The 24,488-nt window shown below is 34.6% G+C and overlaps 1 protein-coding gene across 1 annotated transcript in view; it reads left to right on the forward strand.

The window, feature by feature from the left end:
* Window positions 1-24,488, forward strand: part of LRP1B (LDL receptor related protein 1B) — a 754,159-nt gene that overhangs the window by 466,681 nt on the left and 262,990 nt on the right. The window contains exons 12-18 of the mRNA XM_042808487.1: window positions 2,302-2,521; window positions 5,182-5,371; window positions 11,324-11,446; window positions 13,138-13,278; window positions 17,450-17,575; window positions 19,454-19,570; window positions 23,621-23,701. Coding sequence (XP_042664421.1) covers window positions 2,302-2,521; window positions 5,182-5,371; window positions 11,324-11,446; window positions 13,138-13,278; window positions 17,450-17,575; window positions 19,454-19,570; window positions 23,621-23,701 — 998 coding nt within the window. The remainder of the gene's footprint in view (window positions 1-2,301; window positions 2,522-5,181; window positions 5,372-11,323; window positions 11,447-13,137; window positions 13,279-17,449; window positions 17,576-19,453; window positions 19,571-23,620; window positions 23,702-24,488) is intronic.

Here is a 24,488-nt window from a genome sequence, read left to right on the forward strand (position 1 = left end):
TTTCCTACTACTAGAATGTATTTACACTAACAGGTTTTCACTTTTGAGCTTGTCCTTTGAGAAATGAAAGTGACTGTGGAAAGGCTACAATTAATTAAGGTCAGATAGTAAGGATGTAAAATCAAACCACAAACCATAACCATACCTACGATTACTTTGTTAAATTTTCCAGCTCAGTAAATGCATGGCACGGGAAATAGTGTATGAAGATGTATTGTCTGAAAAGGGCTATTATACAAAGCACTTTTCTAATAAAATAGCATGGCCTTCATGATTATACTTCTCATGGAAGATTTTCCTGAGGGATAGCATTTGTTATGGCATTTTAATTATGTTTAGAAAATATTAGTCCTGATTTAACCAATGTACAAGCATTAACTGCATTTTGAGATACAATTAAAGCACATTAATATAAATGTCTATGTCTGTTATTGTGAGCATGTTTTCACTTATGACATAACTACAACAAGCACAGACAAAGTTAATGGAGAAAAGCTCAGTAATTGCTGTTGAACAGTCATGTAAATATTTGTAAAACATATTTTTGTCTTCCAATAAAATAAATACCATACTGACCTGGATCTCTGCCTGAGCTTTAGGGTATTGTGCAGGTTTTGTAATTCTGTAAACATATTGTTGTTTGAATCAAACATATAATGAAGTTTATAAGCCTCATAGACCAAAAATTGGTCGATGTTCTTAGCATATATTTACAGAAATACTAGAAGAACCCCAAACAACCTTCTGGTGGGTGACTTGGTATATTTACATATCTGTATACCTGTGTAATGATGGCACAATTTTTTCTTTAGCTTTTCCAATTTTTTTGTATAAAAAATAAATTGATCAAATTATACATAAAAGTGAATTTTAATAAAACTTTTGACCAGTAGATTTGGCATCATTTACACATTTATTCATTCCTTTGTAAATTCAGAATATAAATTCCAGGACTTTATTTTTTCAAAGCACAGACAGGTTAAGTGGGTTAGGGGCACACAGGTTATTTCAGAAACATAAATCTGGTGAAATCAAAGGCGAGGCACATAAATGCCAATTAAATCATGACAACTTTAACAAGTAAGATCTAGATCAGTATGATGTTGTCCCTCTATTTTTAACGCTTAGTAATTTAAGTGCTAGATCTGACTTTAAATGTCTACTATCTAGTAAACGTTTTCAGTATATTGATGTCACTGTGCATCATACAATCTGAAATGCTGTTTAGACACTTCATAGATTACATACAGGCTTCTATGTCTTTCTTCCCATGAACCTGTTTTTCCTTTGGGGGGACAAAAAAAATTAGACAAAAGAGAAAAGTGCTCTTTATTAGCATATTTGCTACCCTCTTCTTCTTTTGTATAAGTTCAAGTTGAGTATTTTAAATTGTTTAAATCAGAGTTATCACCATCAAATTCTCTAATAAAATATAATAATCAGATTATTCAATAAGGTAAAAATTTAAAAAATAAATAAAAGAAACCTAGGGTGTGTTCTGTAGTGTCCAGCAGAGAATATCTCAGAGAATTCATCAGAGCTAATGCTTTTATATGACTTACTGCAATGCTTGCTTAACTTTTCCAAAGTAACATAAGTACCTGTTTTTCAGTGTTGTTTTCGTTATCTACATTGCTGCATTATAAACGATACAACTATGTTAAAATTGCCTACTAGCTATTTTTCAAGTAATTTTTATAGCTAATCTTCATTTTTGTGAGGGACAGAGTGCTCATAATAGTTTTTTGAGTAGTTTAGCTGCTTTCATCTGGGATGTGAAGTTCACAGAATGTCAAGATTATCCTGTAGCTATTAAACCAGGTTATCCTGTAGCTATTAATTGCAATTAATTCATATATTTCAGCTTTTTTGATAGTATTAAGCATAATAAAAAGCAGATTTGCATCAAAAAGGCAAATTAGACTTGGCCAAAAAAAAAAAAAAAACAAAAAAAAAAAAAACAAAACCAAACTTTATGACAAAGTCAGTAAAATTTCTGGTTAAAATTTCATAATTCTGGTGTGATTAAATAAGGTTTTCATTCTTTCACTTTTCTTGACAGTTAGACTATTTGATATTTATGTATTTTATTGCAGTATGAGCAAAACAACATACAGGTTATTTTAGCAACATCCAGTACACAGGAAGACTAAATATATGTGTAGAAATAGTGGAAAGAAACGTGCAAAAGTCAAATCACTCTGGCTTGTGGATATACCATTGTGAACCGCTGCTAAAAGTCTACAGTATAATTCACATGATTAAAATGGTATCTGAATGCTCATTTTTATCATTTCATAGCTGGATGTATTGGACAGACTGGGAAGAAGATGAAATAGATGACAGTGTGGGAAGAATTGAGAAGGCATGGATGGATGGCTACAGCCGGCAGATTTTTGTAACATCAAAGATGCTATGGCCAAATGGTTTAACTCTGGACTATCATGCCAATGTATTATACTGGTGTGACGCCTATTATGATCACATTGAAAGGATATTTTTGAATGGAACTGACAGAAAGGTAAAAGAAAAATACCGCTGTTTTGCCACAGGCATGTTCTTTCTCTGGGTTTTATTGTGTTATGTTAAAAATACTTTTCAAGCTTTTTAAAGTCTGCATAACCCTGCAGCATGTCCAGTGTTATCTCTGTTGAAACAAGCAATGTTGGCAGTCTCCTGTAGGAGACTATAATACAGTTTAAAATTTTCATCTTTAGAAAGTGAAACAAAAGTTTTTTGTTTGTTTGTTTTTTTATATATCTACTGTGCTCATGTGACAATGACTTACATTTTGATTGAGCCACGAAACCACAATGAGCTTTTGAGTAGGAAAAAAAACTTCTTTTGGCTCTGCCAGAGAGAGGCTTTATTCAACTTCACTGGATAAGCTGCTTTCGATGAATCTCAGCACCCTGTTTGAGCATTTGTGGTAGTATACCGAGAGGAAGCACTCAACCAGTGCAGTCAAAGATGGAGAGAGATTGCTTTAGTTGTTAGTAATGGCTATGCTATCTAGATACAAGTCTATAGAAGTTCTGTGTTGTTTGTAGAAGTAACAAGCACAGGACATCTGTAAAAAGGATTAAAGTTCAGACTGGAGTCTGATAATTTGGGGAAGATTTACAATTTGCTTCATAAAATTTGTACCCTGCCAACTGAAACTTCACCATTAATTGAGAATGGTGGGCATTAAGTCCTTCTGTGGGAGAGTTTTGCCACAAAATGTACACGTCTTGTGACTTCTCATTTATCCTTCCCTCATGATTCTGTCTGTATGATGGCCTTAATAGGACCAATACGCAGATCTCTAGTATTAAAAATAGTAACTATAGACACAGTCATTCCTGGAGCTCACTCCTCTACAAGCTCGTATGGCTTTAATATTGCTTTTAAAATCCTTTACATTGTATAATCTATTGTTAAGCCTGTACTAATGTTGTAGTGTTGCAGTTTGTCATAATGGCTAGGCTAGGATTTACATTTAGTGCTTCTGTTTTCGCTCTAAATCCATTATGGCTTTTTAATGGATGGGGGGAGGGTACTAAGCACATTGTCATAAAGACATTTTTTTAATTGGAGACCCTTGTCTAGTAGCAGTGCTGGACTTCCTGAAAGGTTCCCAGGCAGAACCATTCTGGGAAGGTTAAATGCATCTGCCTTGTATTACACATGGATTACTAGTAAAAACTGCTGTGTTTGCTGGTTTTGCCTCCCACTAGAACTGGTGAATAAGAAGAAGCACCTGTCTTTACAGGTTTTATTTTAAAGTGTCATTGAATTGTTCTGTTTTTTTAAAGTGTTTTTCTATTATCCTGTGATTTAAATAAAATGCTTAGCTATTTGAATAAAATTTATGTAGCCAAAAATAACTAGAAGATACTCGCTTTTGATGCAGAATCATTTGCTGTTAATTATAGGATAAGTTGGTCAAAATCTAACTGGGTCAACAGCGTCTTCAATACTGTGTCAGTATAGTGAAGATTTTAGGGAGTAGGGAAGTCCTACAAGAATTACAACAGGATCTAGTAGATAATTGACTGATGGATTAATTTTGGTCAAAGGCAGTTAACTGAGATGAGGAGTTTTGACCAAAGGAATTTCAAGACCAAAGAGAAAATTTGAATGGCAAAATGGGATTATGTTTATCGCCTAAAAATAGTTGTATTTTAGTTGGCTTTATCTCCTTGTTCTCTTGGGTTTGTGTCTCTCAGTAGAGGCAAGATAGGGCATCTGATGAACAGCAGAAGACTGGAGCGTAGTCATTCCAAACTGCAGATTCTGTGATGAAGTATAAAGGCAGGGCTCCCAAAAGTAGATGATTTAGAGTTCTGCAGTTTTCCGTCTTTTTAAAGTAAATCATTCTAATTATTGTAATTTACTTGATGGTAAGTTTAGATTCTTAAAGCTTTGGTTTTGCTCTATAGGGATTGAAAATATTTTTGAACTGTTCCTCTTTATCAGACAGCTCTTGTGTAGTGATAGTTGCACTTCTTTGTGAAGGAGTCCTGAGACTGGAGCTACAGGAAATATCGCAGGTTTAGAACATTTCTGCAGCCAAGAAAATAATAATAATAAAAAAATTAGGTATGATTTGTAGTTTTATATATGAGTTGTTAAACCAGAAGTAGAAGGTGCATGGAAGAAAGTTTGTCTTATTTTGGGAATAAACTGTGGCATTTTGTTTGTTTGTTTGTTTTTTTAAGTTATCTCAACCCAAACCAGAAATAAACAGAATAAACAGAAATAAATAAGAAATGTTTGCACTTACTTCACACTTCAACAAAAGCAAGGAACACATACACACTATTCTTTGCTTTAAAAGAAGGAGATATTTGAAATATTTGATAGACACATAAAATTATACAAAGAACCATGCTGCTTTGCTAGGGAAGGAGGGAGATATTTACTGAACATAATGATTGCATGGTTATGTACATTCCTTTGCCTTATCTGACAGTTGACACTTGAAATTAATTTATACAGAGTTTTGAAGTTATATATTGATGCTGGTGCATAGAACAACTTAACAGTCTTTATATGATTTTATTGTATTAAGTTTTTATGTTTGGGCACAGTATTTATCTCAGTTTTCCTATTTCCCATGTTATGTTGTCTGCAGCATGTGCTAAGAAAAATTAGTTATTATTTGAACCTTGCTAATGCTCACCGACCTATTTGCAGGTAGTCTACAGTGGAAAAGATTTGAACCATCCTTTTGGACTATCACATCATGGAAATTATATTTACTGGACAGATTACATGAATGGGTCAATTTTCCAGTTGGATCTGGTTACAAGGAATGTGACGTTGTTAAGAAGTGAGAGACCACCATTGTTTGGACTCCAGATTTATGATCCACGTAAACAGCAAGGTATTCATAACATACAATTTCTCCAATGGTCTGTTATAAAATTATATTTTCCCTTACGGTCTTCTAGTATTTTGAGGTGACTGGATGAACAACAACGGAATAAGGAATATGGCTTGTGGCACAAGAAATACACTTTCCAATGTTTCAATCCATTGTTGTTGATCATCTCATACTTACTAAAAAGCAAATCATAGCATTATACCTGTCTGAATTTCTTCAGTGTATTTATTCTACTGCCTTTAATGCTGTTTTTCTTGTGTGTCAGAGATACTGTGAAAATATGAAATAGAATAGAAAACATATACACATTGGCTTAAAGACATAAGATACATTATTGCACTTACCTTTTCTTAAGTAAGATCACAGATCCTGTCCATCTTTTCCTTTTTGTAATTTTCTCTCCCATCTTGCTCTACATCATCACCATATGACTTGATCTCCTGAAAGTATGTGGTGCTGTTACACAGGATCAGAGTAAGTGGCCCTTGAGTAGTTAAAAAATCCATAGCTGTTGCTATTTATCAGTAGAGAAATGAGATAAAGACCATAGGTTTGCATGGATGGAGTTTAGAAAATGCAGTTGCTAATTGCTACTATACAGGTCAATTTACAAATGCATTTTACTGAAGAAAACTTTGAAATCCATTTACTGCATACAGTGTTGAGTTAATGAATATTTGCTCTCTTTAATTAAAAACATTTATTTTTAAGGTCTGGTTAATACCTGCTATCAAACATAAAACTGAACGTCAGGAATTAGTATAAATAAAATACCGTTTAAAAGATGACCATATTGTATATTAATGTCTATAGATCACTTTAATCTCTATAGATCATAATTTTTGACATGTAGAACATTTCCAGTTCAGCAGTTCCTATAGAAAATGAAAGACACTAAGGTGCTGGCAGTCCTGCTACATTTGATTCTGTACATGAACCAGAAGAGTAACAAAATGTAAATTATACCACTTATCCAAATGCTACAGATACAGTGTTAAAATGTGCTTGTTAAAGCACATGAATGGCTTACAGAGCAACTGATAAACTAGTACAAAGTGAATAGAAACAGAACATTAGAAAAAATATTTAGCATTCATAGATACAGAGAAAACATTTAGCCTTTATGTTTGCTATAGGCATTTATCTATATGCCAATATATATACACATATCTCTGTGCATATACAAAGAGTACATGTAAATATGAAAATAAAGTACAGTGAATATTTTCTCTATATATACTCACTAAATATTTTGCATAGGTTTATTTCAGAGGTTTTATATGCCATACATATTAAATGTATTTTTTTTCTTGTCTAATTATTTTTTCTCTATCCAGCAAATAAACAACCAGTAATTTACAAAGTTTATTTCAAATTTCAAAATGATGCCAAAGTATAAAATGGGAAGTGCATATATGGATAGGCAAAATATTTGACATGTAATATCTGTATGTATAGGAGGTTTTATGTTTAATCTTAAAATTTACTATATTTGAAGACTTAGATATGCAGTTAATATTCTTTGGAGAAGAAAAGGACTTCTCCTCTATCCAAAAGTATGTCTTCTAGTTTGGTCTTCCTTGGGAAAACTACTTTTTACAACATCTCCCTTAATGATTTGAGGCCCTACTGAAAAGCTTAGTGGTTTCCTTCACCACAGGTTAATATGAAGTCTTCCCTGTCCTGCTGAGTAGTATTTTTATATGTCCAGCTAGGGTTTCTTAGGGAAATCCATTGGGATTAATACATCATTACGGAGTGCTGAGGTCCAGACAGCCAACTTGTAATTGGTTTTATGAGTATGGAGGCAATGCTGACAGTTTCTCATTTCTGATACTGTAGCATCTAAATTTTTAATACCTAAACCAAACTGCAGTATGTGTAGTATGGTGCTATGTCAAGGTCATTGTAACAATGTGTCCCTTATCACAGATGCTTTTCAGGGACTCTCTCTTCTAAAGAAATTTAAAAACATGGTATGTTTGGGATTTTTTGCTGGGCTCATGGGTTTTCTTAAGGCAAAATCTGCCCCCCAAATCTACCCTCAAGTTGGTCATAATACTTTGAACTGTGTCTGCTAAGCAGGATGTGGTGATTGCTTTAAATCCAGAGTACTACTGCTGCTTTGCTTGGTACTGAGAAAGTTCCTTTGTTTTTAGAAAAAAGGGAAATTTAATAATGAAAGCAGTTGCTATTTGCTTCCAAATACATGAACACCAGAGATAGAACACTAAAATATTACCTCTTAGACATTTTTAGCTGATTTAACTTAAATATTGAGAGAAAGAATTTGGCTTATTAATGCATTTATTCTTTGAAATTGCAATTGGAATTTTGTAAGCTAAGTGAAGCCTTAAGGATCTTCCCATTTTGTCATGCTCAGTGAGGTTGATCTTGAATTGTTCCCAAAGGAGCATAGGCATTTATTTAAAGAAAATGAAGCTTTTTTTTTTTTTTTTTTGGGGGGGGGGGGAGGGGGCGGGCTGTGTGTCTTCTAAAAGAGCAAGATTAAGACTGAATCATGATAAAGAGAAAACCACAGTATTTCATTTTATGGTATGAGTTGTATTTTACATCTTATGCTCATGTACCTTAGAAACATTTGGCTCTGGTATTTTGCCGTTACTGTTTTGATGCTGCTGTTATTGTCACTGTCTACATAAGCAGAAACCATGTCAATTCATTTTGGCATAGTTGAATTGAGACTGGCAATTTTATTAGGAACTCTGGATACTTGGCTGTGCCAATCCTGCTTTGCTTAGTGCTATGGGAGCAACACAAAGCTTTTGGTATCTCCTTAAGAGGTGTTTTTCTCTGTCTTTGTATCTCATGAGGCATGATCCTCTTGCAGAGGAATTTTTTTTTTTTTTGCTTTCAGACATTAGATTTCCTCTTTCTTTGGCACAGTCTTTGGGTCTCTATGTGTCAGGAATAACTTAAAAAATGGGGAGGTGGTGGGAAGCATAGTAATCATGGGAGTTGGATTTACAGGAAGCATATGAACCTGCCAAAGCCTGTGGGTATTTCCACTGCTGTGAAAGGGAATATTGCTATTCACACGTAAGTAATTCTTGTGTAAGTCCATCTACAGGAGTTAAAATAGCCTCTTTTGAAATCAGTTGCTATTTTAAGTCCAGATTGCAAAGAAGAGCTGCTTGAGCCCCAGGCTGCTCCTCTTTGTATGTGTGGTATGATCCTAAAAGTAGGCTTACAGAACTTAGCAGTGCTTGAGGTTAGGTTTATGGGAAGGTACAAACATAAATGAATCCTCGTGAAAACATAAAAGTACAATGATTGCTAAGCAACAATAATTACTCTGGTGTATCCCTTCAATGAGAAGATTAAACAAATGTATATGGTTGACATAATTATTTTTTTTCTGAGAATAATGACTGACATGCAAGTACATTGTTGTTTTATATCTCTGGCCTAATTTTTTTAGACAATTAAAATGGAATCAGCCTAATTTAATCATATGGAAGCTGCAAGACAGCAGCTCTTTTTAAAAGCTGGCAAAATATGAAAAACACTATAATATCTTTGAAAGTAGTTTTAAAATTTTGGGAATATTTTAAGAACACCCATATGAAATAGCTGTTATGAACAGCAGTTGAGGAAATTTAATTTCATAAATACTTGGTAGCTAAATGAGTTCCACAGCTTGCTCAAGAAAGGGACTTAACTTGTGCTGCATTTCAGGAGACATTTTAACCTAGGAGACTCTTCAGCAAGACTGATGGGACTGAAGGTCTCATTGCACAGTCAGGTTGAAAACTTCCTTGAAGTTCTCTTTATAGACCTTTTTATTTAGGATCTTGTTGCTTTAACTTTTGGTACTTGTATTTTCCTTGTCATCCTCTCTTTTTTTCACTTAGCAAGTAACCTACTGTGCAGTAGTGTGTCATCCTAATTATGAGGTTAAGTAGAAACTTTTCATCTTCAGTACGGACCAGTTGACTTTAATCTTGTGGTTTAATTTTTATTTTATTTATTTTAAGCTTGCATTGGGCTTCAGAATCATCAAGGATTTTCAAAGTGTTTTCTGTATTTTTCTTTAGTAGTCTTTTATTCTATAGCCTTATTCTTTTTTAGTGATCTGACAAACTCACATATATTCTTTAAGTCACTGCCAATTTCCTGGACTTGCGCTCTGTGATTTCTGATTCATTTTTGAAGACTGTGTTTTGGTTTATTTGTTTGGGCAGCTTCTGATATCTTCTTAAATTTTTGTGCTACTGACATTCTTTGATTTGTATAATGGGTGGTCCTATAAAGATGTAGAGTTAGTTACAAGGCTACCTTGTCTGAGGTGGTGTTGTGCCTGAGGTTTTCCAAGATTCAGATGCAAATATATCTCATACTCTTTCGATGTTTTCTTCATATTGTTTGGGTTTTGGTGAGCACAGACGTTAATGGAGTCAATTTCTTGTACAATGTCATAGTCTAAAACACAAAGTCAAAATCCAATAAATTATTTTTAAGCGTCCAGTCTCAGTTGGAACTGCTCTATCTAAAATTGTGATCCAGCCCTCACACTTCATAGAGACTTCCAGTTTTCCCTGTTCATACAGCTACATTCTTGCCTGCCCAGTGAAAGTAGAAGTACCACAGTGGCAACTCATAACAGTCTTTTAATTATTTTACACAAATTTGAAAGCTCAATGGGGTTTTAATGGACTGTAGGCATATTTGCTTCTAATAAATGATGTATGGTGCATCAGAAAAAAGTCTAGGAATAGATTATTATGAAATGCTCAAGGTCTATATTGTAAGATATATTGAGATACATCTTAAAATTTGAAAATTTTCAAATCCTTAAATTATTTTCTGGTTATCTGATGTTCATTTGATAATTTGAAAATGTTTCCCTGCATGTGCGGGTCTGGCTCTGATACGACAATTTAATACGTGTGTTCACAGCTACCTCTATGAGAAATTAAAATTATGTTTTCTTTGAAAAGACAAGTGGTAATGCTTTGAGGAGTGGGAATTGTGTGGAGTCTGTTTTAACCCAGGAAGTTGATGAATGTTTTGTACACCTAAAAAGAAGGAGCAGAGGAAGGAACACCTGCTTTTCTCTAGGACAGGAAGATGACAAAAAGAAAAGAAGCTTTAATTTAAAGTTTCAGCAGACATGAAGTTTTATAACTTGCCTGATCATAGTCAGTTGTCACCAACACTTGAAATTAATAGAGCTTTGATCGTAAGCAGTTGAATGTTCTCAGCAGTGCATATCTAAGCAATTAGGTCATGACTAAAGTGACACAAACAGAAATTGTAACATTTGCTTCAATGAATTTTGGTTTTACGTCTGATTGCCTGAGGAATGAGGTGGTGAGGATGCAGCAGTCCTTGGTAGATGATTAAAATACTTAACAGCTGTCAGTTTCCTCATGTCAGCAGCATGCAGCTTTTGGGAAGAAACAATAACACAGAAAAAGGCGGCAGAGAAATAGCAGATGTATTCAGAAGAGTAATAGAATATCCGCCTTATATTCTATCTACCCATAGATCTCATTGTACTTTTATTTTTTGTTTCCTTTCTCTTTTTTTCTTTGTCTGCATTTGTAGTCACAGTGTTTTACCGTGCAGATGCCAATATACTTCAGCACATTCCTTTATATACTGTTTAATTTCTTAAAACTAAGAGTGCATGTAGCTGTGTCATATTTTGTAGTATTTGTTACCTTCATAAAAAAGGGACATAGAATGTTGTGAGCTGGTGGTGTAGTTGTGTTTGGTTTTGGGTTTTTTTATTCTTATAGGTTATTGCCACCTGTAACTAAAATTGCTTAAATATTATGACCTGTAATAACCAAACTGTGAGAATAATGTGTCCCTAAAATGAGAGGAAAATAATTGTAAAAAATTCTTTGTGTGCTGACATTCTAAGTATAAAATCTTCTAGCATGGCTGTTAGTTTTAAAGTTGCTTTTTTTTTTATTTTCACAGGTGATAACGCATGTCGTGTCAATAATGGAGGCTGCAGCACTCTTTGTTTAGCCATTCCTGGAGGCAGAGTTTGTGCCTGTGCTGATAATCAGGTTTTGGAGGAAAACAGTACAACCTGCATGAGTAAGAATTTTTTAAATATCTGAGTTGATACTACTGTTAAAGGATCAGGTCAAATCTGAAAATAAAACAAGAAAGTACAGTCTCCTAGAGGCTTTTTGTGGTTCCATAAGACAAAGCAATATTCCTTGAATAAAGATGCTATTTGAAGACAGTTGATTAAATACAATATAGATTTTTAAAAAAATAAATAAATTAAAAAAAAAATATTAAGTACACAGGATTTGGGGATATAGTGCATTGGAAAATATTTCATAATGTCTGATATGATAAAGCACTTAAATGTTTCACTGACCTCTTTTAAAAAATATAATTAAAAAAATATATTTATTAAATATATTTTAAATATAATTATTATATAATATTAATTATTATATTATATTAAATATATATAATTAATTAAATCATATAATGTATAATTATTATATTATATTAAATCTATATAATTGATTTTCAGATTATTATATGGAATATCTTAACTTGAAATCTGGCACAGGAAATGTTCATGCCAAAACCGTTCATAAAACATGTCAAGCATTTATATATAGTAGGTTCTGACACAGACTATGCAAATTTCGCTATCCTTTTTTTTTTTTTTTGCATCCCTTGAATATCTTCACTGAAACTGTGTTAAGGATAAAATGTTGGCTTTTCAATTAAAAATAACAACTCATCAGAAAATACAGGTATATTTTTAAATGCTTAGACCACATATTTGTAACTTACTCAAAATTCTATTTTCCCCTTTAAACTCATTGATCTATTTCTGGAAGTGTAGAGTGTAAGACTTTGCATAGGTCTCTGGCAATAAGCCTAGTAGAGATGAGTAAAGCATAAGGATTATTTCATAACATGATGAGCATTATTGAGCTTGCAATTACCTTGAATTTGACCCAAATTCATGGCTAGCAGAGCCATCACTGTTGCTAAAGAAAACTATTTTTCTTTTTAGCAGAAAATACTGGAAGGTGGACTTCTCACTGGTAAGATGGAATGTAAGCATTAGGAAGAGAGATTAGAAACTTTCAGATCTGAATGAAGCAGGTTTCCTGCTTTTTCCCCAACACACTTCATTGCCCATCTCTTTCTAAGGACGTTGGTGTTCCTCATAGGGTCACAGAGAAATGTGTGGTATTTACACATTAAGCATTCTGAACCTTACGTTGAGAAATGTATCTGTCTGGATTTATCAATAAGCCTCTAGCTTGCTACTTAATTCTACCTCAGCAGAATTTTATCCTTTCTTCTTTGCCGACTCTGTACCAGTGCATAATGCAGGTGTTTGAGTTGTTGCTTGGATACAAAAATCAGCTTTTCAGTAATCATTTTCTAGCCCTTTAACGTGCACCAGAATTTGGTCTGTGTCTGTATGAATATTTTCTTTTCACTGTTGATGAGGCATTGCAATATTTTAAACATATTTTTACTCTGTCATCTAAGCACCAATTTAGAAAACAGTTTGAGTGCCATTCTGTTCCGAGTTCTTCCATCTACTGAAAATATATTACCTCAGCCATACACTCAGATATGCATGCTGCTACAGGCTTCAGGTGGAATTACCTCAAATATGCAAAGTTTACTAAAAAAATGTTCTGAAGAGTGGTAACAAGAATTTATATCTCTGGTGAGGTAGTATTGCATTCTGTATGTATCTATCTGATAAAAAAGTTGTGCTTCTTGGATATTTTTTGTAGTTAAACATGGAGAAGTGCTACCACAGTTGTGCAAAGCTGAACAGTTTCAGTGTAACAATAAGCGCTGTATCCAGGATCGCTGGCGCTGTGATGGCGATGATGACTGTTTGGATGGCAGTGATGAGCATTCTGAAATTTGCTGTATGTATGCTTTTACATTTTAACCCACAATTCCTACTGTATTTTAAAAATTGGCAACAAAATAATTTACGTCATAGGGGACAAACAAAACTGATAATCCTTCAGTCATTCATGTAAAGTTTTAATTTTCTTTTCCTCCATATAATCATAGTCGTTTCAAATGACAATCGTGTACTCATTTCATAGCATAGTACAACAGCAGTCATCTTTTGGTTTTTGACATTGTGATTTCTGATTCTTTAAATGTTGGTATTTTTTTCTTTGTTTCCCACTTTGCAGTTTTTTGTATGGGTCACAGGATAATTCAAGTTGGAAGGGACCTCAGAATATCTCTAGTCCAACCTTCACAAAGCAGGGCCAGCCTCACCTCAATCTCTAGGAAAGTGATGGTGCAATTAGTCCTAGAAACCATTTCCAAAGACACAAAGGACAAAGTGGTTGGGAGTAGTCAGCATGGATTTATGAAGGGGAAGTCACGCTCAGCCAACCTCATAGTCTTCTACAGTGATGTGACCAGTTTGGTGGAAGAGGGAAAAGCAGTGGATATTATTTACTTCAACTTTAGTAAGGCTTTTGACACTGTCTGCCCTAACGTCCTCATAAACAAGCTGACAAAGAATGGGTTAGGTATGTGGACAGTGAAGTAGATTGGAAACTGAGTGGCCAGGCCTTGGGGCTTGTGATCAGTGGCACAATGTCCAGCTGGAGCTAAGTCACTAGCAGTGTGCCCCAGGGGTTAATGCTGGGGCCAGTAACCTCTTAATTGGTTACTAGGGCAGAGTGCACTCTCGGCAAGTTTGCATATTATACGAAGCTGGGAAGAGTGGCTTATGCACCAGCTGAGTGTGCTGCCATTCAGAGGAACCTTGACAGGCTGGAGGATTGGATGGAGAGGAATATGGTGAAATTCAGTAAGAAGAAATGCATTTGGGGAGGAATAACTCCAGGCATCAGTATATGCTGGTGGCCATCCAGTTAGAAAGCAGCTTTGCAGACAAGGAACTTGGGGTACTGGTGGGCAGCAAGCTGACCATTAGGCAGCAATGCACCTCATGGCAAAGAAGGCCAGGAGCGTCCTGGGATGCTTTGGGAAGAGCATCACCACCAGGTTGAGGGATGTGATCCTTCCGCTCTGCTCAGCCCTTATGAAGTCATATCTGGAGGACTGTGTCTAGTCTGAGCTCCCCAGTACGAAAAAGTTAGGGACTTACAAGACCAAGTCCAGAAAAGGACCACTAGGGTGATTAAGGGACTGGCACATCTGTCCCAGAAGTTGGGAGAGCTGAGGTCATTCAAACTGGGGGGAGAGAAGGCTCAGGAGGCATCTTACCAATGTGTATGAATACCTGATGGAAGGGAATGAAGAACAAGGAGCCAGACTCTTTTTACTAGTGTCCACTGGCAGGACAAGAGGCAATGGACACAAACTGAAAACCATGACATTTTATCTGAACACAAGAAAACATTTTTTACTGGGGGCATAGTCGAACACTGGAATAGATTGCCCAGCGAGGTTGTGGAGTTTCTATCTATGGAGTCACTCAATGCTTATATGGACACAGTCCTGAGAAACCTGCTCTACTTTTAGCCTTGCTTGATCAGGGGATTAGACTAGGTTATATCAACAGGTCCCTTCCAACCATAAACATTTCTGGGATTATGTAATGTATATCTTAAAAAATAAAACCACCATAGCCCCCTCTCCCCACCAAAATCCAAACCAAAACCAACAAAAACAACCTTCCCCTTCCAGTTTTAAAATAGATCTACTTGGTCTTTAAAAATACAGTTTTACTAGGGCTGTATTTTTTTTTGCTGTAGAGTTCAAAATTAAAAATAATAGAAAACATACCAATTATGTATCCATGTAATTGCTGGAAGACACTTAGATAGCCTGCTATAAAATTAAAGTCACGGCAGTGAAAATTCCTTTCCTTTCTCAGTTTGTCACAGTGCTTCCTATTTCTATCATCAGATCATTTCTCTAAACCAGATCTCCTACACAAATCTAAATACATTATTTTTTTTCCCCATCAATTGTAGACATGAACTGATATGTTCTACTGTGCAGCATTGTTCTATGTCAGAAAACTCTTAGCATAGTCTCTCATTCTTACCTCTTGGAGACAAAACAACTCTAATCTGTTCTTTTTTTTCCAGTAGATTACAGGATTTTTTAGATTTCATTGCTCTTTTCTGAACTTTGCCAAGTGATCCTAGGGGTTGGATGTCCAAAACTGGAGGCATGTAATTCTGCTGGGGCTTTTGTGAAGCTGGTTAGGCTGAGAGAATGTGTTTGAGGGCTGATAGTCCTGTTCATACATTCTTGGGTAAATCTTGCCTGCTTCACAGTGGCCTGTTGTTGCTGATGTATGCTGAACTTGTGATCCTCTGTAATGCCTAGGTCTTTTTAGGTATGGCTGTTGCATAGCCAGTTTGGTTTTTTTCCTGTTTTTATATATTTTGATAGCTCCATGTAGTAGACATTACTGATTTCAATCCTAATTATTTTCAAAACATTTGACCAGTTCTGAATTGTAACACTTACTCAAATTTTATTTTAATTCCAGGAATTCTTACACTTAAATAAGGAGCTCAGCTAATAAACACAGTGAGAAGGAAAATCTTTTGGCAGACTTGTCTTAATTCTCGTTTAAATTAGTGTAATGTAGACCAATTCATTGATCAAAGCTTGTAATTCTTAGAGGTGAATACAGATATAGGTGAAATCATAATCCTGTCCCAGATCTGTATGTGATACGTAGTTCAGGTGGCCTGTATGATAACCTTAATTTCTTTTCAGCAGTTGCTATAGTAACTTCAATAGTTCTTTTTTAGTTAGTCTGAAATATTTACTATTATGAATAGAATACACACACATCAGTAAATATATATGACCACAAGCTTAACTATCATTTAAAACACAATCTATGTCTAGTATTAGTCAGATTTTAAGTATTCCAGTTTCAGTTTTAATACATGGATGATAGCAGTTTTATTATCCAGTCACACTGCAAACTAGGTTGCTTCTTAAGTATTATGAGATTTGGGTTACCGTTCAGCTCTGAATATTAATTAATCTTTACTTTGAGTGTTCTTGCACCCTCCACACAGAACACTCATGAAGGGTTCATGTGTTATTGATATCGCACTCTCTCTTTGTTTTGAATAGGAAGAATAGGTAGAAAGGTCAAAGATAAGAGCTACTGAAATGTCAAGGATAAGCCTGCAAGACATCCTTTCATTTTAAATACCGTTTGTTTCCAGATATATGTTAAACTTTAAAAGAGAGACTGTGGATGGCTGAGTAGGTGGAAAATAGCTTGAGATTATTTTTAACCCAGCATTTGAAGCGGTGTATAGTTTACTGCTCCTGTGTAGATCAAGATTAGCAAGATCTGCTAATAGATCTTGTTCTTAGCATAAAAGAAGCAGAACATATATACTTACTACAGCAGCAGCAGCAAGACCAGGCAAATAGTATTTACATAATTTTTGTGGATTCAGTCTTCATCCTTTCCATGATACTAGGTAGCTAGTAAAAACATGTTTGTCAGATACTTTGTTCACTCCTGAATACCAGATTTTTTTTTTTTGCCATTTTTACACTGTGTTGCATATTTCAGTTTTTGACGCCTACAATTTCATGGTAAGTAAACAGAAGATTTATATGTGGCCACTGACAGTAATGTACATCATTTTAGAACCATTTTATAACCTGTCCAAATCCCTGCCCACTGTGGTATAATATTTTAGATATGCTTTTAGCAACTTGCATCTGTTCATTTTAGAGTTTTCTTTTGTTTATATGTACTTCAGTTTGCAAACCTCATCACATTGATAAAATGTGATTGAGGATTTTTTTTTTTTTAAAGAAATTGCAACATTGCAAAATGCTACTACCTGTTACCACTTAGTAGTTATTAGAAGAGAATCTCCATATTGACACTAGTATGATACAAGAATCATTACTCTGTGTTTAATTTAAGATCAAATTACTTCAATAATTTTTAATTGACTAGTGTACTGAACAATTTTTATATCATGTTGATTACATGTACAGGATAACCATACTAACTGCATCACCAGGGAATACCATTTAATGTATTATTTTCAGCTGGTTTTCTCTGATTACTTTCTTAGGGGAAAAACTCTCATTTTTTCTCCTCAGTCAATCATAGTTGTCCTGATGATCAGTTTAAGTGCCAAAATAATCGCTGCATTCCCAAGAGGTGGCTTTGTGATGGAGCTAATGATTGTGGTAATAATGAAGATGAATCAAATAAAACCTGTGCAGGTAAAAATTTTACTTGGATGTGTATACAATTGTTCTAACTGCATTTCCATAAACAGTTCAATCCCGGTTGGACTGAACTGAACCAATCTGCTACTAGTAATCTGATTGTGGTCATTTTAAATTAATTCAGATTTTGGTGCCACTAAGTCTGGAATACAAATTATATTTTACTTAATCCTTATGCTTGACTGCGCTTTCCAAAGTAATTCAGCACTTAATCTATCCATATGGGTTGACTGTCAAAACACTGCTTAGGTACAAACTTGTCCTGCTAAATCTTTTTTGGCAGTTTGAATTTTGTTTGTTAACATGCTGTGATGAGTGCCATGTCACTAGTAAATTTTATTTTATGCTGACATAAGCAGTATCATTTATTCAGTTTCCTTATGGTACCTTGAAATTGATTTTATTAACTGTATAGTGGATTTTTAAGGAAATACCAAGATGAAGATTGTTTACTGATTCCACTGCAGTAAGTCCTGGAGTTCCAACTCTGTCCTTTGCTTGTATGGAAGTGATTTGTGCTTGTCAGTAGGGTACACTAAACAATCACTGAATATCTGATATACAAAATATCAGGCATCAATAAGATAATGACTATTTTAAACTGAAATGCAGTGAAAGACAGCATACATTGTGTATTATAATATTCCCTGAACTCATTTCCTTTTTAAATTTCATATGTAGAATAACCAGTTGTAGTTGTTACTTCTGCGGTTTGGCTAAAAGCACTCTAGCACAAATGCCGACCTATAGTGTCCCTATCACCTCTACTGTATTACTCCAGATTGTAATACATCTTGATATCCTTTGATATTCAGCTGTTTACTTGTAGGATGTGAGTCTGATTTGAAGACCATACGTTTCATCCCTGTGTCAATTGGCTATGGGTTGAAATTTTGTATTCTTGTTTTTCTCTGTTCCTGTAGTGGCAAACACTATTTATGTTTAAAAACTTCTTTGAAATATTTTAAACTTCTATTTATTTGTTACATCTTGGGGCATGTCTATGAAGAAAAAGGAAAATTGTAAATGAGAATACCAAATGAAGAAATATTCTTTTGATTATTGGGGCTTCTGATGTGTCAGTCATTTTTTTTCAAGTGTGGAATCACATATAGATGAACTCTAAAATCTAAAATTTGGAATAAAAATCTGCGTCACTATCACGGGGATTGTAGTTATCGGCTCACATTGTGAATAAACAAAATTATAAGTAATGTTGGTTTTATACATTAGATTTTTATTGAAGTTTTACTGCTCATTGGCTTTCAAAGTAACTTAAGTAGATATATAGCATGATTTCTTTTAGTATTCTTTATTTCTTAATAAGACAGACATACATTGTTTCCTTTAATGGATCATTACAGTTGCATATTTGCAAAGGCAAAGATTTTAAGAACAGTGAGGCCAGGCACATAACACACATGTTATATTGCCATTTCTCTGTGTAAATATGGATTTCACTAAAATGTTGTTTATGTTACGAAACACAATTTGTTAATATTCCAATTGTAAGTTATACATTTTTATGCCCAGATTTTTGTTTACTTCAACTCTAGCTCTAACGTTAATTTATCAAATATTAATGCTTTTCTACTATTAGTTTTGTATAATTACTTATAAAACTTCATGTCCTCATATGTTGAAGAAACCACTAAGGATTCTACATAACAGAGGTAGAACACAGTGCTGAAGATGACCTCAGTTTTCTCTGAAATCAAAGGAGGTGAATGATGTTTAGTCAGATCAGGTAAAATGTGCAGCAGAGCAGGAGATGCCCTCCAGACTTGCACCTTCTGCATACAGACATGCACCAGGAGACGTAACAGGTTTAGTCCATTTCCCTTGCATTTTTGGAGTGTTTTGTCTTGACAGCAAGAACGTGTCAGGTTGACCAATTTTCTTGTGGGAATGGACGCTGTATTCCGACATCATGGCTCTGTGACAGGGAGGATGACTGTGGAGATGAAACAGATGAAATGACATCCTGTGGTAAGTAAGTTTTCTTTTTTAAAAAAAAGTAAAATTATTCTATGAAAATTTAAACATATGAAGATCTTTTTTTCACAGGAACTGACAGATGGAAAAAGTAGGAGGAGCCTTTTTGTTTTTGCATGAACTGATAATATTGTTTCTGAAATGGCAAATATAATATATTTGATTAATAAATAAGCCCAAAGCAAGGGCTGCACTTTCTATTAACGAGTTTTTAACTACAATACCAAATATGCAGATCGATCAACACTGTTCTCATTTACAGCCCATTATCAAATACTGTCAGCTTCAAAAATTGATCTTTATCTCAGCCGCATACCTCTTCACGTGGGCCCCCTCAGCATATTCTAGATGTCAATAAAATCAGACTGTTTCAAGTCTGAACAGAAGGTTATTTTGATATTGTATTTTACAGAAAACAATAGTCTTTCTTGCTTATATCGTGAGAGTATCAGCAGCTCTGCTGATTGCTGCTTTGCTGAGATATTGCAAAGAGAGTTGCACTCTCTCTAATCAGCTGCTTCCAAACAATTAAGGTTTTTATAAGTCAGCATGACTGCCTTCATCTGTGTGGCAGCTCACAGGTAACTGCCATGAGTCTGAGAGCAAAAGGGTCAATGAGCTGTCTGCAAGATATTGTATCAGGGTGTTCCCTCTTTACAAGGTAATATTTGTGCTGTTATTAGACTTATATGAATTACTGTGTCACAATATAATAGGATATGTTTCTGAAATGACTTCTTGAGAGTTTTCAAGAAAGAATGCTGACTGATTATTTTAGTAGCATCAACCATGTAAACATGAAGTGGCAGGTTGTGCACAAAGAAATTAAAATCTAAAATGTACTTGTTAGGATACTTAGTAGTTAGACCTGTATTTTTCTCAGATATAGCTGATATTCTAACTTGACTCACTGTTACAGAAATATACTGTTTCTTAAAATCAAACCATGAAAGCAATGCAGTTGATAAAACATTTTTGTTGCTTTTTTGAAACACCTTACTGCTATAAACCTTTTTAATAGAGTTATTAGAGTTCTATTACTTAGAAAAGTTTTTCTGTAAAGATCTCAATGCTTATGAAGCACCTGCAGTGGAGAACAAGGAAATAATAGAAAGTAAATATGTATGTGAAAGTCATAGACTGACGCCATGATACCTTGTGTTCAGTAAACATAAATCTCCAGAATCTCAATTAACAGAGAATCTATGGAAGGCAACATGTAGGATCCCATCAGTAAATTCAGTTCATCCATAATCCCTTAAATTTGTTTAATTTTGAATTATTCGTGACTGACAACCAGCTAATACTCATTAGTTGAGCTTACATTATTACTTTTTAAGTCCCTATGTAATTCACAGCACCTCTTTCTTCTATAACTGCATTCAAGCTATTTCAGGATTTTTACATGTAAATAGTTGTTTCCTGGAATATTCACATGCTTTCTCTTATCTTACTTCTCATTACTTTCTTCTTTTTTCCTTTTAATAGTGTTATAAACCAGAAAAAAAAAAAAAAAGGTAACTTTATATTGACAGTAATTGATATCTGATCAGTTACTTCAAAACAGATGACACATTTGACAAAATCTAAATAAAAATTAAATCATTATGTGAGTACAGATGAGATTATTACTAAGGTAGACTTATGATGGCCATGCTTCAAATGAAGTTCTGTTGTGTACGGAGGTGCAATAGGTGATCCCAATGTACTCATATTTTGAAACTCTAAAATTGTGACATTCTGTGTAATGGTACAGCATGGCACTGGGCACTATGATAGTTTATCTGGCTGCCTGTACCTTGCGTTCTCAGACACCTTATCAATACAGAGATGATAATGTCATCTTTGTAATTTCTTCCCATGTGTTTTGCTTCATATCCTGTCAGCTGATCTGGGATATTTATTCATATCACTTAATATCATATCAAATCACTTAATTTATTTCACCTGCTCTTTTTCAGTGTGGCCAAACTTTACATATGTTTGATCTTTTAGAATCTTGTTTTTTTTTATCCTTGAACACTGTGGTTGTGCATCTCATATATTCAATTTTTCGTTCTGTCTTAAAATTTGATGGCTAATGGACATGCTAATGGAATTTAGCTAATCTGTTTAGTGGTATCTATTTTCTTCTATGAAACAGTTTAAAATTATTCTAGTATTTGAAAGTGTTTATATTGAAAGTAGAATCATGGTTTGCTTTTCATTACCTTTAGGAATCACTGATTTTTAACTGCACCAGTTTTCGGCTATGAATAAATTTTGGCTTCTGTTAATTCAAGAACTTAAGCATACTTATATTGGCATATAGCTGGGGCAAGCAGGACTGCAAAGATGATGCCAGTATTGTAATGCATACACTTTTTTTAGGATACAAACAGATTTACAAAGAAGCATGACATTCCTGAAGAAAATTTGAAAAGGGACCTTTCTTTTTCGCTGCTTTCCCAAAGGAAGACTTATGGTCATCTTTTGTGTCCATCTGTTTATCAGTGCATTGTCATACCATTTTCACTCAATAGCAGAAGGGTGAAAGGAGTATCAAAGAACTGGAGCTTCTACAGGACAGCTGGGTAGCAGGGAGAAATGAGATTAGTGTCTACACTGGAGACACTTCACTGGCAGCTCAGGAGTCACCTTTCTTGCTTTCTCTGTCTCCAGGGCAGTCAGCACAGGGGTGGCTGTAAGTCAGCCACAGGATATGTATCTCTGCTGTAAAAGAGATTATGGGAAGGGAAGGCAGTACTGGGGGGAGCATAGGGACAATGAGGGAAGGCATCGTGCCTGTCCTCTCGGATGTGAGAGGGAGCTGTGGGTGCTGTTGGAGGCTGGGGCTATGAGAAGCAGACCCTGGAGATACTGCAAAAAATTCTTGGAAAGGCTGTGGTGGGCTGAGAATCAGGAGATGGTTGGTGGTAAGGATAATCACAATTAATCTTAATTATTTTCTGTCTCTTTATACAGGTCTTGGGTAGACAGATGAACATAAAGAAAATAAAGTTATGAAGGCATTCATGTATGGAAAAGGGGAAAATTACATTTAATATGAGTTAAATTTCTGGAAAAATTATTGAACCACTAAAAAGCGAAATTAAAATTGCTTTCAACTTTACTTCCAGCACATAAGGCATATATTGTAGCTGAGTATCACTGTAGTTGTACATCTCCTTTATTTGTCTTATTCTCTTGCTGGTCTGTATAGAGAATTTGGGCTCCTTATTCTTTTTGAATTGTTAGACTTTCAGATTGTTTCCTAAGAATTGCTAGGTTTTGTAAAGTAGATCTTGTGTTTGCCAAACTTAACGGGTACAAGCACTGTTTAACATGTTAATTGTATGAATGCATATACCTAGCTATGTTATCAGTTTTAGAAGAAAAAGAAGCCTGAAAAAATTCAAGTTCTTCTATGCAGAAACATATTAGACAATTATAAAACCGAATCTCTGTGAGTAATATAGGTGGGTCTCTATGAATGAGTGTCTCGGTTTTCTACTACTTTTACTGCAATGCTTGGAGGAAATGATTGTAAATAGCGACACTATAATTTGAGATTTTATTATGTCAGTGTACAGTAACTATTTCTTGACTGTTCTTTTGCTTGGTACTTAACCATCTCATTTTATAGTCTTTCATTTCCTGTCTTTTCTGGCAGTGCTATTGGAATTGGAGAATGTTTTTATATAAATAAACACATCAAAAATGTGGGTTTTATCCTTTGTCAAGATATAATTAGTTGTAAATATTAGCGTGCTTAGTGACAAAGTGGTCTGATGGGAATATAGGACCAGGTTATATGACACAGAATAATGCATTTCAGTGGTCCACGCTGAGGAAGGATAGGGTTTGGACTAGTCTTTACAGTTAAAATCCTTTTTATCCTTTCTTTGGTGTCTCACATTTTTCTTCCCTCCAGCTTAAATATCTGGCAGGTGCAAATGTTTGATAGAATACATTTGTGAAATTTATACATATAGGAAGGTGGAAAATGTTACTAAAGAGCATATACATTAAACAGTTTTTATGTTGTTTTGAACACCTCCACAGAATTCCCAACGTGTGAGCCACTAACTCAATTTATATGCAAAAATGGAAGATGCATTAGCAGCAAATGGCTCTGTGATTCAGGCAAGTAACAAGTGTTCTGTATCTGAAATGAATATAGTAGATATTACATAAATATTGCTTTGATACTTACTCTTTTCTTCTGAGATTGATATTTCCAGTTTGGCTTGTAAGTGGTCAGGGAATATAGTATTTTTAAATTACCAACCTGACCTAGAAGGCAGCAATATTGAAGCTTCATACAAGGAACGATTCAGTGGATATGGTAATAGTTACAAATAGTATATTCTGTAAAATTAAGTGTGATGATTAAAAAAAGAGAAGTGAAGCTATTGCTTATGAAAGTATTTTCTAGTTTTAGGAAAAAAAAATATTCCAGTGACCAAGATATCTGATTTTTTTTTTTTTTTTTTTTTTTTGCTTGAGGGCAAGTTCGATATAATAAATTCCCTCAAGATAGAAAGCTAGGAAAACTTTGTAATGTAGTTGTTCCTTTTGTCTGAAAGAGTACATATTTGAATGATAGCTGTTCAAATTAATCATCTCTCAGAGCTTGTGATGTAGGAGTGATGTTATGCCAGTCCTAATAACATTGGGTTGGTTCTTCGTCCACTATAGCATTTGATATTACTATAATTTTGAGGCTGACAGGAATTAATAGCTGTAAATGGACAAATTCTCTGAATTATCACAGTGTGCTTACTGAAATTCTGTGGAAGGAGACCCTTTAGTGTTTACCTAATATATTTAGCTTTTCCCTCCTTTGGTGATCATGATCAAATTATGGGAATTGCTTTAAGATTGTTGTAGTGACTACAACATTAGAGTAATGAGAAACTACATTCCACCT

Source organism: Tyto alba, unplaced genomic scaffold, assembly GCF_018691265.1.
Source record: "Tyto alba isolate M040663 unplaced genomic scaffold, T.alba_DEE_v4.0 Super-Scaffold_7, whole genome shotgun sequence".
In the NCBI taxonomy this organism is placed as follows: Eukaryota; Metazoa; Chordata; class Aves; order Strigiformes; family Tytonidae; genus Tyto; species Tyto alba.